At 46.0% G+C, this 15,886-nt stretch overlaps 3 protein-coding genes across 3 annotated transcripts; 1 reads left to right on the top strand and 2 right to left on the bottom strand.

The window, feature by feature from the left end:
• Positions 1 to 428: 428 nt before the first annotated feature.
• LOC141026120 (uncharacterized) lies at positions 429 to 1,397 on the bottom strand. The gene has a single exon (XM_073502097.1). The coding sequence runs from the start codon at positions 1,395 to 1,397 to the stop codon at positions 429 to 431; it is 969 nt and encodes a 322-aa protein (XP_073358198.1).
• Positions 1,398 to 8,609: 7,212 nt separating this feature from the next.
• On the bottom strand, positions 8,610 to 11,494 carry LOC109783460 (H/ACA ribonucleoprotein complex subunit 2-like protein). The gene is made up of 4 exons (XM_020342065.4): positions 11,204 to 11,494; positions 11,044 to 11,113; positions 10,428 to 10,533; positions 8,610 to 8,883 (listed from the first exon to the last, which is right to left on the bottom strand). The coding sequence occupies exons 1-4, from the start codon at positions 11,316 to 11,318 to the stop codon at positions 8,722 to 8,724; spliced, it is 453 nt and encodes a 150-aa protein (XP_020197654.1). The 5' UTR covers positions 11,319 to 11,494; the 3' UTR covers positions 8,610 to 8,721.
• Positions 11,468 to 15,330, top strand: LOC109783459 (uncharacterized). Its single transcript, XM_020342064.3, has 9 exons — positions 11,468 to 11,724; positions 11,821 to 11,967; positions 12,354 to 12,677; positions 12,882 to 12,968; positions 13,077 to 13,163; positions 13,269 to 13,412; positions 13,817 to 13,914; positions 14,169 to 14,379; positions 14,999 to 15,330. Exons 1-9 carry the CDS (start codon positions 11,709 to 11,711, stop codon positions 15,088 to 15,090), a joined length of 1,206 nt encoding a protein of 401 aa, XP_020197653.1. The 5' UTR covers positions 11,468 to 11,708; the 3' UTR covers positions 15,091 to 15,330.
• Positions 15,331 to 15,886: the final 556 nt, after the last annotated feature.

The raw sequence follows: 15,886 nt of genomic DNA, 5'->3' as shown, positions 1-15,886 counted from the left end.
AGTTGTGTTGGGTTCAAAACCTTTGGAATGAGTACCAAAACCATGTCATTGACACACTCGGCTCCTTCTTCCCCTTTTACAATTCTCAAAACCGCATTAGTCACCTCGTCCCCACAAATGTCCCAATGCCTTTGATAGAAATGTGCCGGAAACCCGTCCGGCCCCGGGGCCTTTGTTGGAACCATCTGGAAGAGAGCAGTTTTTACCTCATCCTTTATATACGGTGCAAGTAACATGGCATTCATCTACTCAGTTACTTTGGTTGGTACATTTGATAAGACTTCTTCAATCCCGGTCACTCCTTCTGATGTATATAAGCTCCTGTAAAAATCTGTCACAAGTGCTCTCAAAGCGCATGGTTCTTCCGTCACCACCCCCAATGAATCAGCCAATTCCTTGATCATATTCTTCCTCCGTCTCTAGCTTGCTCACAGGTGAAAGAACCGTGTATTTTTATCCCCGGCCGAGAGCCACTCCAGCCTTGATCGCTGCCTCCACATTAACTCTTCCCTATGGTAAAGCTCAACTAGTTTCTCATTGATTTTAAGTTCAACATGGGATGGTACAGACCTGGCTGGATCACTACGCAAACGGTCCAATTCAAACTTCAAACTCTTTATTTCTTTCCTCACAGAGCCGAAAGTATTTCTGTTCCACGCCCCGAGCTCCTTCGATATTCGCTTCAGCTTTGTCCGTAATTCCTCCATGCTTGTTATCGGACCTCCACCTGCCCAACTCGACGATATGGTCTCTGACCATGTCTCGTGGGTTTCCCACATTACTTCATACTTGAAATTTTTCTTATGATCTGGAGGACGGGTTCCATTGAAATTCAGTAAGATAGGACAATGATCAGAAGTTGCCACTGTCAGATGCTTTAGGTGGGCGTCCGGGTACTTTTTGTTCCATTCAGCAGTGGCCATTGCCCTGTCCAACCTTACCCGTGTATAACTCCCTCCGGCCACCTTCTTCTCATATGTCCAAAAACGTCCTTGATAGCCAATATCCATCAACATGCACACGTCGACCGCATCCCGGAAACCCTGAATCTGTGCATTACTCCTCTGTCCAATGCCCTCTTGTTCATCTGGACGTAAGACCTCATTGAAATCTCCTATGCAAATCCACGGGAGATTGCTCAAAGAACCGATTCCTTTTAAAACATCCCAAGTTTGGTATCTTAAGTGTGTTTGTGCTTCGCCATAAAACAAGGACATTCTCCAAGGTTTAGTGTTTGGTTCCTCCACCGAACAATCAATATGATACACCGAGTAACCCAGAATTTCGATCTTTATTGGATTATTCCAGAACATTCCTAAACCACCACTTCTACCTTGACTACTTACAACATAGCCATTATCATAGCCAATGGTTCCTGCTAGACTTTCTACCCTCATCCTCTCAATTTGTGTTTCAACGATACGTAAAAGGGTAGAGGAAAATTCCTTTGCGATTTCGCGAAGTTCTCTAACTATCGCGGCGTTGCCCGCACCACGACAGTTCCAACTTAAGATACTCATTGCGCCCGGTGGTGCTCCTCGCCGGAGCCCGCCGATAATGCATCATTGTTGGTTGTTGTGGTTCCCATCTCTTCCTCAAACTCGCTTGTTCCATCACCGCTTTCTGGACTGTCTCCCTTGCCTATCTTCTTCGGCCTCTTACGCTCCTTCCTTGGTGAAACATACACCGGCGGAAGAGGAGGGATTTGGGACTCTCTAGCCACCAGAACCATCGCTTTCCCTTGATCTCCTTTAGTGTTCACAGTCCCAGACGAGCTTGGTATAGTATCCACCGATGTACGTTTGTTTGACATCTGAATATTTCCAGTTTCTTGTGGCACCAACCCATGCGTGGCCATCTGCCCGGCTAACGGGTCCTCTTTCGCAGCCCCTGACTGACCATCGTTCGTTTGGTTCTGCTGCAGACGTGCATTGAAATGCCAACTCTGGTTTGGATTGTAAGGCTCTCTTCCTCTTCTCCTTCCTCCTGCCCAAGGCCCTCCTCTTCCTCGTTGAGATGCAAAGCTTCCCCTTCCTGCCTGCTTGAACCTTACGTTATCAGCAAAGACAAAATCACCCCATTCAAAAGTAGATTCGTCGTGTTCTCCATCTCCGCATTCTTCATGCCAGTGCCCAAACTCACCACACTTGAAACAAAAAGTGGGTAACTTCTCATATTTCACCTGATACTTCACCCTCTCTTCTCCCTTCTTAGTAGTAACAAAGCGCTTTATCTTGCTGTTGATGTCTATCTTCACCTTGACTCTCACGAATTCTCCAAAGAAACCTGCAGGCAATTTCAATTGTACCTCCTCCACCTCACCAATCCTGGATGCCAGTCCTTTCACCGCTGGTCCAATTAAGAACTTGTCTGGTAGGCGGTGAATTTGCGCCCACACAGAGAGTTTGTCAAGCTTAAAGGAGTCAGGGTTCTTGAAACCATCATACTCTTCCATTATCACCGCCTGCTCCCTAAACAGCCAGGGGCCCTCATACATCGCCTTCTTCCAATCCCCCAGACAGACGAATTGCGCCGTGAACAGATTACTCTTGATCTTCCTCCAAGACACTTGTTTAGCAGGGTTCCAGGTTGCATGCATATCTCCATACAGCGCATTAGGGCTGAATGACTTTGGCGTGTGTACACGTGCAACCGCTAGCCACTTCGCCGGCTCCACCATGTCCGGCAATTCCTCTTCCCAGATGAAGTCATCCTCTTCCTCCTCCTGCAACGTTAGCCGAGCCAACAGTTCCTCTGTTGTCTCTTTCCCATGTTTCCTCTGCGATCCTGCACCTTCCGCCATCGCGATTGGATCTGAGATGAGGCAAAAAAAAAACCTTCCGCCTCTCCCTACTGGCCCCCCGGGCTCGAGGCCGAGCCCCGAGAGATCAGCAAGGTTCGCAGACGAATGAGGGGTAGATTCCGGCGTGCGCAGCCGGAAGACGTCGAAACCCTAGATCTTTCGCCTAGGGGAGAAACACAGGAGTACACACTTTGCGTCAAGTAGTGCAATGGAACTATTTCCATAGATATGTGCCATGTCGTGTTTCCAGCGCCTCAGATGAGGGCCAAAAAATTGCCAAACCCAAACCAATTTACATTTGTCCGTGCAAACAGCTCTGAATCTGAGGTTATAGCGAGCTCTCTCTATTTTATTGTAACCGAGAGTGGTGACGGTTTGTTTATATTTTTTGATGTTTCATCCAAACAGAGCTTTACAACCAGAAATGCATCCCTTTGGGATCTCATATAGGTATGCAAACTTGAAACTGAGGATGCGTTTGGTTGCTTGCATCGTCTTTTGTCACTTTGCATACTTGTTTCAGTTGGGTCTGGTTGAGCATATGTAGGTAAAAAACCAACATTTGCATGTTATTTGGATGTCTGCATTCCCTCTCCCTGGATCGTAGCAACACCTCTGTGCACAATGTTTGTTTGCTCGCGCATGCTCATACTGGTGCACGGTGTTTGGTTGCATACAAGCATAGAGGTTTAATCACCTTGTACCCTTCGTGGTGAGCTTACCCGCTACGACACCTTACTCACGATCACACCAACAAAAACAACACTACAATCACAACGAACTGGACGAAGATGGTGAAGTTCTTCAGCCCAAAGTGTCGATCCGCAATTCCAAGTTCAACATTGCATGCCTGCTTGAGCACGGCCTTGGAGTAAATCCTCTATTCCATGCCTTGTCTTAAACCCTCTATGGCAGCTATTGTTGTAACCTGACACTTGTGCATTGCATGCTCCCCATGAACTGTAAACCCCTGGAACCCTCGCATGCAATACCACATATCACTTTTCCTAGCATTGCAGAAGAGCAATAGATCAAGTAGCAAGCAATGAACACACTAGACATGAAACATAAGTAAGCACACATGATCATATGGCATAGCAAGTTCATCCTATCACTACTATGGTGTCATCCTACCACCACATCCAAAAGAGGTTGTTATCCTACCACCGCAAGTTCGCCATCGGCGTGAGGGGTTAATATACCACCTCATCAAAATATACAGGCCAGCATCAAGAGCTTATCAAGCCCTAGCTACCACAAAATGTACATCATCATTGTCATCGCATCGCCATTGTCGTCGAGGATCCTGCACGCCGTCACCACTAGCTGAAGCAGCACTAGTAGTAGTGCTTGCCCAGTAAGGCCCTCAGCCAGCACCCTGTGGGCTTCTCCCATGGCAACAAACCTAACCCCCGGGCTTTGTTGTTCAGCAGGTGGCTGAGAGCCGCCATGAGAGCTTCTGGGATGAAGCCACCTTGGTCCATGACGACGCTGTAGAGTTCTGGGTGGACGTCGACCGACTTGCTCTCCCTGATGGCGGTGGCGACCTCCTTCACGCCCTGAGTCATCCTGGGGAAGACGGTCAACTCGTACTTCACCAAGGCTCACCTCTTCCTCTTCCTATCAAGCACCAGAATGTGATCACCATCCTTGTCAGGACCATCAAGGTTGATGGTCTTCGAGTCCTAGGTATCTGGATACTTGGGCCTAGGCGAGCCCAGCGGCTGATTGGAGCATAGGGCATGCTTGCCGGTTGCCAGCCCACAGGAGAAGATTTGCTGCATCTGGTAGTAGTTCTGGATGGGTGTTGAGGAACTATGCGTGCTTGGGGTGAAGCTAAGAATGAAACACAGTAGAGTGTTTAGTTAGAATGGCATGCTACAAAGGCTTAAACATGTGGTGACTTAGAATGGCATGGTTCGTGGCTAACCGTGGTGTTGCCTTGGTAGTGCTCTGCCTCCAAAATGATCGAGCAAGTGTCCTTCATCCCGTAAAGCCCCACTCAAGTATCTGAGCTTGGACATTGTGATCCACCTCACTCTCCACTTGCTGAGGTGGTTGTAGAGCTGAGTCGAGGTGACCTCCTATCCATAAAAGTGTTGGGGATCGTTGCAGAAATTAAAAAATTTCTCTCGTATCACCAAGATCAATCTATGGAGAGACTAGCAATGAGAGAGATGGGAGTGCATCTTCATACCCTTGAAGATCGCGATGCGGAAGCGTTACAAGAACGCGGATGAAGGAGTCGTACTCGCAGCGATTCAGATCGCGGTTGATTCCGATCTAAGCGCCGAACAACGGCGCCTCCGCGTTCAACACACGTACAGCCCGGGGACATCTCCTCCTTCTTGATCCAGCAAGGGGAGAGGAGAAGTTGAGGGAGAGCTCCGGCAGCACGACGGCGTGGTGGTGGAGCTTGCAGTTCTCCGGCAGGGCTTCGCCAAGCACTACGGAGGAGGAGGAGGTGTTGGGGAGGGCGAGGGCTGCGCCAGGGGAAGGGTTGCGGCTCCCATGAGCCTCCCCAATATATATAGGGGTGGAGGGGGCTGGTTTCTTTCCCTCCAAGTCCATTGGGGCGTTGGCAAAGGTGGGGGAAAGAAATCCCATCATTTCCCTTCCCCACCGATTGTTATCCCCCTTTTTTAAGGATCTTGATCTTATCCCTTCGGGATATGATCTTATTCCTTCTAAGGGGGGATCTTGGTGCGCCTTGACCAGGGGTGTGGGGCCTTGCCCCCACTACCCACGTTCATGTGGGTCCCCCCATGCAGGTGGGCCCCACTTCGGAACCTTCTAAAACCTTCCCGGTACAATACCGAAAAATCCCGAACATTTTCCGGTGGCCAAAATAGGACTTCCCATATATAAATCTTTACCCCCGGACCATTCCGGAACTCCTCGTGACGTCTGGGATCTCATCCGGGACTCCGAACAACATTCGGTAACTGCACACTAATTCCCATAACAACTCTAGCGTCACCGAACCTTAAGTGTGTAGACCCTACGGGTTCGGGAATCATGCAGACATGACCGAGACAGCTCTCTGGCCAATAACCAACAGCGGGATCTGGATACCCATGTTGGCTCCCACATGTTCCACGATGATCTCATCGGATGAACCACGATGTCGGGGATTCAATCAATCCTGTATACAATTCCCTTTGTCAATTGGTACGTTACTTGCCCGAGATTCGATCGTCGGTATCCTAATACCTCGTTCAATCTCGTTACCGGCAAGTCACTTTTACTCATTCCGTAACACATCATCACGCGATCAACTCTTTCGTCACATTGAGCTCATTATGATGATGTCCTACCGAGTGGGCCCAGAGATACCTCTCCGCCACACGGAGTGACAAATCCCAGTCTCGATTCGTGCCAACCCAACAGACACTTTCGGAGATACCCATAGTGTGCCTTCATAGCCACCCAGTTACGTTGTGACGTTTGGCACACCCAAAGCATTCCTACGGTATCCGGGAGTTACACAATCTCATGGTCTAAGGAAATGATACTTGACATTAGAAAAGCTTTAGCAGACGAACTACACGATCTTGTGCTATGCTTAGGATTGGGTCTTGTCCATCACATCATTCTCCTAATGATGTGATCCCGTTATCAACGACATCCAATGTCCATGGTCAGGAAATCGTAACCATCTATTGATCAACGAGCTAGTCAACTAGAGGCTTACTAGGGACATATTGTGGTCTACGTATTCACACATGTATTACGCTCTCCGGTTAATACAATTATAGCATGAACAATAGACAATTATCATGAACAAGGAAATATAATAATAACCATTTTATTATTGCCTCTAGGGCATATTTCCAACAAAAAGTCGAACACCTGCTTTGCAACAACGTTCAAGTGCTCCTCCTTGAAACCTTTGCCAGTCCACGCCACACTAGTTATGATCCCACACATCTTGTTAAGCACGAACATCAACAGTAACGGTTGCCACTTCATGGTGTTCCCCCTGCCGTCCTTCTTATCCTTTGCGACTGGCTTTTGAGTAGCAGGATGAGCTGCAGCACTGGGCTGAGCCAGCACAAATGCTGAAGCCACAAATGGAGGAACCATAGCCGACACCTCCAAAACATCTGAATCAGGAGGCATCTGGTCGATGGGAGGCTGGGAGTCCTTGACATAGGACACCGGGAGCTGGCTCTAGGACACGACAAGGGCCTGACTAAACTCTTGCGTGCTCTTGTCATACAAGGGGGAGCATCATCAAGACCACATCACACAATGCATGCACAATAGGAATTACCACTAAACATGGAGAGTATGAACGAACACCACATATGGACAAATCGAATGAGCACCACCACATGCATAGACGGATGATCTAGTTCAACACAACAGCTCAAATCATAGCAAGAAGTTCAACAAACTAGCACAAATACTTGCATACTACACATCAAGCATACTACCAATCCATTATTCATCCGTCACCACTAGCAATCAGTCCTTGCCGACATGAAAAAAACTCCTACATGCTTCAAATCGATCACCACTAGCTACTAGAGCATCACACTTACATAGATCAGCAGATTTACCCCTACTACATGCTCACAAATCTAGCTAGAACTAGTAGAGACCAGGGGGTGAATGAACTCAGAGACGCCATCGGAGCAGCCGTGAAGGAGGCGCTGAACACGTCGGAGAAGAGAAGGAGCTAAATCGTGCTCGGCGTCAACCGGTGGCCGGAGCACTAGCGCCGCTTACCTCGTCGTCGATGTGGCTCCGCGCCGGTTGGAAAACTCGAGGGGGGGGGGGGGGGGGAATGGTGACGAGAGTTTTTCCACTGCGGTGAGGCTGGCTATATAGCGCAGCCATGAGGCGCTGAACACGTCGAAGGAGAGGAGTCAAATCGCCGCCGCCGTCAACCGGTGGCCGGAGCAGTAGCGCTGCTTACCTCGTCGCCGATGTGGCTCTGCGCAGGAGGGAAAGCTCAAGAGAGGGGGAATGGTGACGGGAGTTTTGTCGTTGCAATGAGGCTGGCTAGCGCTGCTTACCTCGTCGCCGATGTGGCTCTGCGCAGGAGGGAAAGCTCAAGAGAGGGGGAATGGTGACGGGAGTTTTGTCGTTGCAATGAGGCTGGCTATATAGGGCGACCGAATCAGCGAGCGGTGACGCCAATTCGCCTCGCCGCTCTTCCGGAGACACGCGAGCTCCCGGCATCTCCGTGGGCGCAGGAGGTGAGTGATGCATGGCTGAGGAGTGAGGTTCGTGCGGGCCAAGATTCTGATGTAGGCCAGGCAACCAAACATCACGTTTTCCTTCCACGCGGGCCTGTTCCAGCCTAATGGGATCAACCAAACGCTTCCTAAACAAACCATAAAAATTTAGCTGAGGGTCCAACTATGAAATAGGCATCCATTTCTTTTCTTTTTTCCCTATTGGAAACATTTGTTTCATGTCCCTTCCACTATATCTCTCCTCTATCAGTCATCCAAAATTTCTGTGTTTGTACAAAAGCACAACTGAAGAATTTCTGTGTACCATGGCACCTCGCACTGCATTTTCCCCATTCGTAGATATTAAAACCCTAAGATATTGCTCGCTCTCAGTGGTCCCAGGCAACCAAGTCTGTGGATTTTGAAAGGACCAATAGACAGTCTCAACTTCAATATTTTTACGATTAGCTACTCCACATAAGTGAACATGGCTCGAGTGCTCAGGTAGTCACATCTATGCAACATCAACGATAATGATTTCCTCACCCATATTAGTTAACAATGCACTATTTTGTTTATCTAATGGCCAACCGAACAGCGCAGTACCAGACTCGAGATGCTTAAAGCTCCATGATAAACACGTCGATCACTAGCAAGGATAGGGTGACAAAATCATGCTACATAATAGACAGAAAGATGTTCATGGTTCTCCACGCGGCTATGGAAATGTTCTCAGAACATAGAAGATGTAACCTCAGCGACTTCAGTTACAACCTGCTTGTATTCCGATTCCAGTTTCTCCTTCACCTCTTCAGTGATCTCCCCCTTGGCTGGCTTGGTCATCACCAACACGCAGCAGGTGGGCCTCTTGGTTGTCCCCGCAGTCGCAAGCTCCTGTTAAAGGGAAGTAACCACAATACATTAGCTTAATCTCAAGGCAACAGTGACATCCATCAGTGCAAGTATAATCACAACATAAGACGACCATTTCCTCTGCTTCACCATCATATTTGTTGTCATTCCTTCTACTTTTGTGGTGATACGAAGGCAAATAACTGGTAGCTGATACTATGCATTTTATACTTTCCAAATGTGTCAAGTTTCTTAACATCATCAGGCTTGGAACGGTTTCACGCTTGCATGTAACATGGGCCATGTACAGGCGCAAGACAGACTTCTCAAGGAAACCATAGACATGAGTAGTGCTGTGGCAAATGGGTAACAAAAATGGACCAACATACAAACCCAATGAAGAACCCTATGCTAAGACCTGCCAGCAACCATCTTGGTCTGCCCAACTTAGAGCAGGCCATAGGGAAGATTAATGAGATAAGACCCATGTAAGGTACTAAGGGAGTTGTTGCAAAATGATTTTAAAGGGTGTGCCTTTTTCTCAATTAGACAACATACTGGGAAGAAAAATATCAGCAATTGACAAGACAACTATGTGACGCTCCTTAGTTGCTATGCGCCCACAGAAACATTTTTTTAACTTGTTCACTCCGTTATTTATTGAAGTGCACGGATAGAGCCTGGCTCCAATTCTGGTGAAATAAAAAGCAGCAAGCTTAACTTCCTAATTGGAATGATTCCCTGCTCTAATTAGACGTTAAAAATAGATTAGTGTCGGATGCGGGGAAAGGTTATGTGATGATGCTCCTAGTTGCTATGCTCCCACAGAAACATTTTTTTACCTTGTTTACTCACGTTATTTATTAAAATGCAAGGAAAATACACCAAGGTGGTTATAAAGACACACTGGTTGCTGACATATATTTTGCTGGACAAGAGAGTACATATGTTGGCTTGTAAATGATTTATGTTGGCCTCTGATGTGGGCTTGGTACAGCAATACAGTTACAAATACATACATCAGGAAAACATGCATGCTATCTCAAATGATAGAGCATGCGGAGGCAAATGGGTGACTCAACTTATCAAACATTTTTTAACCAAATATAGAACCTCTGCGTCAGACTGATAGATAAGCTGGTAAGGCGACCATCTTAGGTCTATTTCGACTCAACAGAATGCAAGGTGCAAACATATGATTTAGAACATAAACTGTCTGGTTCTAATTCAGCTATAGTAAAGTGGACAAATAAAATGTCAAGAGATGTTTCTTTTCTCATTAGCCCCAGCACAGATAATTGAATAGAACACTTGAAAAGCAAATTATAAGACAACTACATCGTGCTCCTTAGAATGTGATGTGCCCAGAGAGGGGAACATTGTACAAGGTACTAAAAGTAGAGAAAACAAACAGCTTTCAACTCAATAGCGTGGGCATTCTTTCGATGTTCACACAATTAGTTGCTGGTGAAGATTTTAGGTTGTTAAGGTTATAAGGAGACACAGTCATTGCAAATGTGTGATAAGATACAACTCATGGATTACAACAAACTAAACATAAATATTGGAGTGAAAATGCAGCACACCTCTTTTGAGGTCACATATATGTATGGGACATTAGCTTCCTCACAAAGTATGGGAAGATGTGTAATCACATCGATAGGAGAGATGTTTCCGGCAATTACACACAACCTGCATGAAACAGAACAACAGATGTCAATGACATTATGCAAGTCAAGCCACTGAATGCTTAACATAAATAAGGACACACGCAGTCCCTGACTTCATATAGTGGCAAGTGGACAATCCCATCATCAACAAGAGCGGCACACTAAATCATTCAGTATGTATGTAATCATAATAATGGATGTTTTATATGACTACACTACTAGGACACAACTTGCAAGCAAGTCAAATAAATGCCCGACATGGTTCACGGAAGAGTTATCTGCCCTTGGTTGATTGCTATTAACAAGTATCACCCGCACCACACTTAGCAACAAGTTTCTTACAGAGGAATTAAGCCCAGAGCTCTGTAGGACAATACCATACTATAGTGTACTCCCTCTAAAGAAATATAAGAGGGTTTATAGATCACTAAAGTAGTGACCTGAACGCTCTTATATTTCTTACAGAGGGAGCACTAATTACTCCTACCAAGCAGGAACTACACAGTAAACGAGAAGAGCTAGAAATACCAACCCTTTGCTCCCACGGCGGATGCTCTTGACCACCTCCTTGACCCCGCGCTTCAGGCACTTGGCCTCCGAGGCTGCAAAACACAAAGGCAACAACCACGTCACGACTGAACCCAGGAAAACTTGATTTTGGCCAGAAGGGGAACGGGGAAAATCCCACGAACCTCGGCGAACGAGCTTGAGGGTTTTCTTGGAGAGCTTCTTGCCGGCGAGCGGCTTGGCGATGGGCGCCAGCGCCACCGGGGTCTTCTTCTTCTCCGTCTCCGTGTCGCTCCCCATCGCCGCTGCTGCTGTCGCCGCCGCCGCCGCCGCCTTGGTGAGTTCGCGGGTTTAGGTGGGTGGTGGAGCTAGGGTTTTAGGAGAGGACTCGGCACGCCAAGCCGCTCGCTATTAAAAGGGGCTTTGGGCCGGTGCCTCCACTGGTCCCTGGAGTGCGGGCCTGGATAGAATCAGGCCCACCTGTCAGAAATGCTCGTGGGCAGTTGAGCCCGGTAGAAAGAAACCCATTGAGACGCCCAAACCCTACCGCGCCTCGCAGCTCCCGCCTCCCGGACGCCGACACCCAGCAGCCGCCGCCGGCGCCTCCGCCCGACGCCGACGAGGACTTATAGCCACCGATTCTCTTCGTGTTCTTCCTCGTGGACGCTCCGTTGCTGATTTGTTCTCGGCATGGGCAAATCCAAAGGTGCGGAAATTTCCCCCTTCTGCAGGCACACTGTTGCTTCTCGATTGAATTTGTTCGAATTTGGGAGGCGAAAGTCAATAATTTGCTGCTTTGTAGACAAGAAGGCTTCGCGGGATTCCAAGGTTGATAAGAAGCTGGCGCTTGGGCTTGGAGTGAAGAGGAAGCAGCTCAAGAAGAAGAAGGACAGAGTTTTAGATGCCGCCGTGGAGAGCGAGGGCGCTGCCGGACATGCTATCGCGGAAGGTATTGACAATCCCTGCCATTTTGTTTTGGATAATTAACAATGGTTAAGCTCATCCTAAGTGAAGTTTGTATGCTTAAAAATGCCGATTCATCGCCCCAGCAAAGGGTAAGAGAATGATTCAGTGGTACATCGTCAATCACGGTTGTAGAAACGTAGAATGGTATGACAGAAAAAATATTCTGAAAACCTTCGAACTCATCGGTGTCTCATGCGCACGGAAAAATAGCATGAGGACCGTCTCATTTCCTGAGCGCTTGTTAAGTTTTTGGTTCCAGCTCTTTGAGTCATTTATTAGGCCCTACTTATCGCTGACAACTACTGTAAAAGCGTGAAATGGAACTATATCTTGTAGTATAATGGTTTATCTCTTATCTTTGCTTCTTAGATATAGGAAGCAAGAAGATTGTATTGGTGAAGCAAAAGAAGAAAATTAAGCATGCCAAAGTAACAAGCTGTTGTACCAAGGCTCATAATTTGGTGACTCTCAATGAGGATGAGGGAACACCTAAACTCAAGAAGAAGAAGAGCAAGAAGCAGCTAAAGGAAAGCAAAAGTCCTGTTGAGGTACAGAGTCCATTGGACAGTAATGATGCTGGAACACTTAAGCTGAAGAAGAAGAAAAGGAAGGTGAAGGAAGGGAAGAGCTCTGTTGAGCCCAATGATGCAGATGATATCCTTCATGAAAATCTCGATGAAGAAACTCTAAACGGTAAGATTGCTTCTGAGTTGCCACTTTGTCTGCTGTGCTACCTTTCAATCATGATGAGTAATGTTGATATTTTTCACATTTATTCTTGACAAATAGTTTTTCATCTGTGCAAGCAACTATGGCCTTTTCCATTTTTTTATCGTCCAATAGTAATTCCTGAAATTTTCTTTTCACTAATAATAGATGTGCATATATTTTATGCAGCTGATGTCAACCAACTTCTAGCAGAGAGTGAAGTTATGGATATTGGGGAACCAGAAAAGGCAAAGAAACGAAAGAAAAAAAAGACAGGTAGGCTGTTGTACTTGTATCCTAAACAAAGTTTTTCTCAATTACCAGCTATCTGTTGCATAAATATTTTTGTTTCACTAATAGTAGATGTACATATAATTTATGCAGCTGATGTCAACCAAGTTGCAGCAGAGAGTGGAGTTATGGACATTGGGGAACCAGAAAAGGCAAAGAAACGAAAGAAAAATAAGACAAGTAGGCTGCTGTACTTTTATCCTAAACAAAGTTTCTCTCAATTATCAGCTATCTATTGCATAGATATTTGTGTTTCCTGACTTGCATTCTTTTCATTGGACGCAGAGAAAGTAAAGCAATCTGGGGAAGTCAACGGGATAGATATGCAGGTATCAGTTAGAGAGGACAATTTGGAGGTGCATGAAGTTGATACCGCAAATGTTGATGAGATTGCATCAGTCGATGAAGACTGTTCCAGAGGAATGAAAAGTAATGTCTACACTTCTGGTTTTATATTGCTGAAAAGATATATTTTCACTAGCATATATATAGATCCACTGTCTAGTGTCCACAATGAAAAAGACGGAATATACTGTATCCAAATACACTCCCAAGGAATATCATTTCTTAGACTTGTTTAAATCAAAAGATTCACATGAGCTGATTTCATCATGAAACTGACAGATATACAAGTCTAGCTTGTCTGCTTGTTACAATCAGACTAAATGTTAATCTTATGCAGTGCAGACTGTAAGGGCCCTTATTAGTTGATATTGTGCTCAATTGAGTTCCACAGTGCTTATGTATCATTTTTTTTATACTGGAACCTGCAAATTGATCCGCCAAATTCCAATGGCAAATACTGATATGTGGTGTGACTGGTGTCTTGTCAGAATGGATCTTGGAGTACAGACAGAAGCGACCAGGCTTGAAAGTCTTGCAGCAAAATATAGATGTGTTTATAACTGCACATGAGGAACAACAAGAGCGGGTGCGTTTTTCCATCCATTAAACATTCAAGAATCTAAAGTGAACTGTCCTGATTTATAGCTAGCTTGTTCCGTAAATATTAATTGAATATCTTAAGTTATTGTGGAAGTTAAGACAAGTTATTTATGTACTGCCACCATACGAAGTCGTCTCCTTTCTGTCATTTATGAGGGGAAGAATTTCCCTTATGTCTATTTTGGCATAGCAATTGCATCGTTGTTGGTTTGTCATGTGGTACCTATTTGATTAATTCAGGAGAAGAAGGAAAGAGAGGCAGCAGCTGCAGAAGATGGGTGGACAGTGGTGATGCATCATAAGGGTCGGAAGAAGACTACAGATGCTGAAACTGGAACAGCGGTTGGCTCTGTATCTCTGGCTGCAATGCAAGAGAAAATGGCTCAGAAGAAACCCAAGGAAGTTGGTCGGAACTTCTACAGACATCAGAAACGAGAAGCTCAAATGAGTGGTATGTTGAAAAACATTTTTATGGATTCCCTATTTAACCATTGGTGCAGTTTAACTTTAATTACTCCTAATGCTCCGTACATGTATGATGCATTAGAATCTAGACTACGTTCAGTGTTGTAGTTTGCCATGCCAGTCTTTTCACTTTCTATTTGATGTAGTCTGTTCTGGTTTTGAGAAAATACAGTGCCCAAGTCATTATCCCTTGATCTTGTAATCAGTGTCGTGTGAATCTCACATACACCAGAGGTTATTTTGTGTAGTAAACAGACTGTTTTGGTTTTTCCAGCCCTTACAAACAGATGCTCCTTTTTTGCCATATCAAGTTGATATCCTTCCATCATACTCCCTCCGTTCCTAAATATAAGTCTTTAGAGAGATTCCATTATGGACCACATACGGAGCAAAATGAGTGAATCTATACTCTAAAATGCATCTATATACATCTGTATGTGGTATATAGTGAAATCTCTACAAAGACTTATATTTAGGAACGGAGGGAGTATTTTCCAACATGAAATCTGCTACAAGTTGCATGCAATGCAGTGCGTTTTTATGCAACTTGAGTGTGGCTGCAGATAACTGCTGGGAGAGCTACTGACCTGTAATTTGTTGTGCAGAGCTGGCGATGCTGCAGAGCAAGTTCGAGCAGGACAAGAAGAGGATACAGCAGCTGCGGGCTCAAAGGAAATTCAAGCCTTACGGATTTTGAAGGGGGCTCCTCCATGGAGAGGCAGTGTTCGTTCCACATCACCCGAGACCAGCCGTCGCCGGAAAGCTGGCTTGGTTGCTATGTTGAACGTGCACTGCATTCCTTTTTTTGACAGAATATGTTGCATCGTTGGACAAATGTACCATGCTTCTTGACTGGGAACGGTGCCAGTCGTGTACAATGGCTTGAACATTTGCAGCAAGTGTATTATTGGTTATCTGGCCTATTTTATTGGATCAATTCTTGTGCTGTTGAGGAGCTGAAGGTGGTCGTCAGGCGGTCCCTTAGGTTCCCCCTTCCTGGGGATTACTAGTAGAATGCCCGTGCGTTGCTACCGGCAAATGATGGTAAATAAATTAAGGGGAAACTATACCTAAAAAAAAATCTCGTGCCCGCCATTTTTATTTTTGACCATCAGATCAATATCCAACGTTTAGGAGCATGCCACCAAATGTTCATCTTCCTCCTCTCCCATGACGGCTCCTCCTCCTCCACCCTCTGCGGCCGCCTGCTATCGCTGCCCTGCCCTCGCATCAACCTCTCCCATCGTCGTCTTGCCCCCCCCCCCCCCCCCCCCCCCAATTAAGTTTCGGACTTGCTCTCGCCGGCTCTAGGGTTGTGAGATTTCGTAAAACCGATAAATCAAATAACGATACTTTCAGATACGTACTTCACGTTGCAAATTTATCATCATAAGTGACTAATCAATGAACAATTATTTGATATCACAATGATGTAATTTGTCCTTCACCTGAAGGTCCACATGAAGCACAGTCTCTTCTATCATTTTCTTTAC

The sequence above is a fragment of the Aegilops tauschii genome, chromosome 6 (genome assembly GCF_002575655.3).
Source record: "Aegilops tauschii subsp. strangulata cultivar AL8/78 chromosome 6, Aet v6.0, whole genome shotgun sequence".
NCBI classification, from domain to species: Eukaryota; Viridiplantae; Streptophyta; class Magnoliopsida; order Poales; family Poaceae; genus Aegilops; species Aegilops tauschii.
This window is presented reverse-complemented; position numbering and strand designations above follow the sequence as displayed.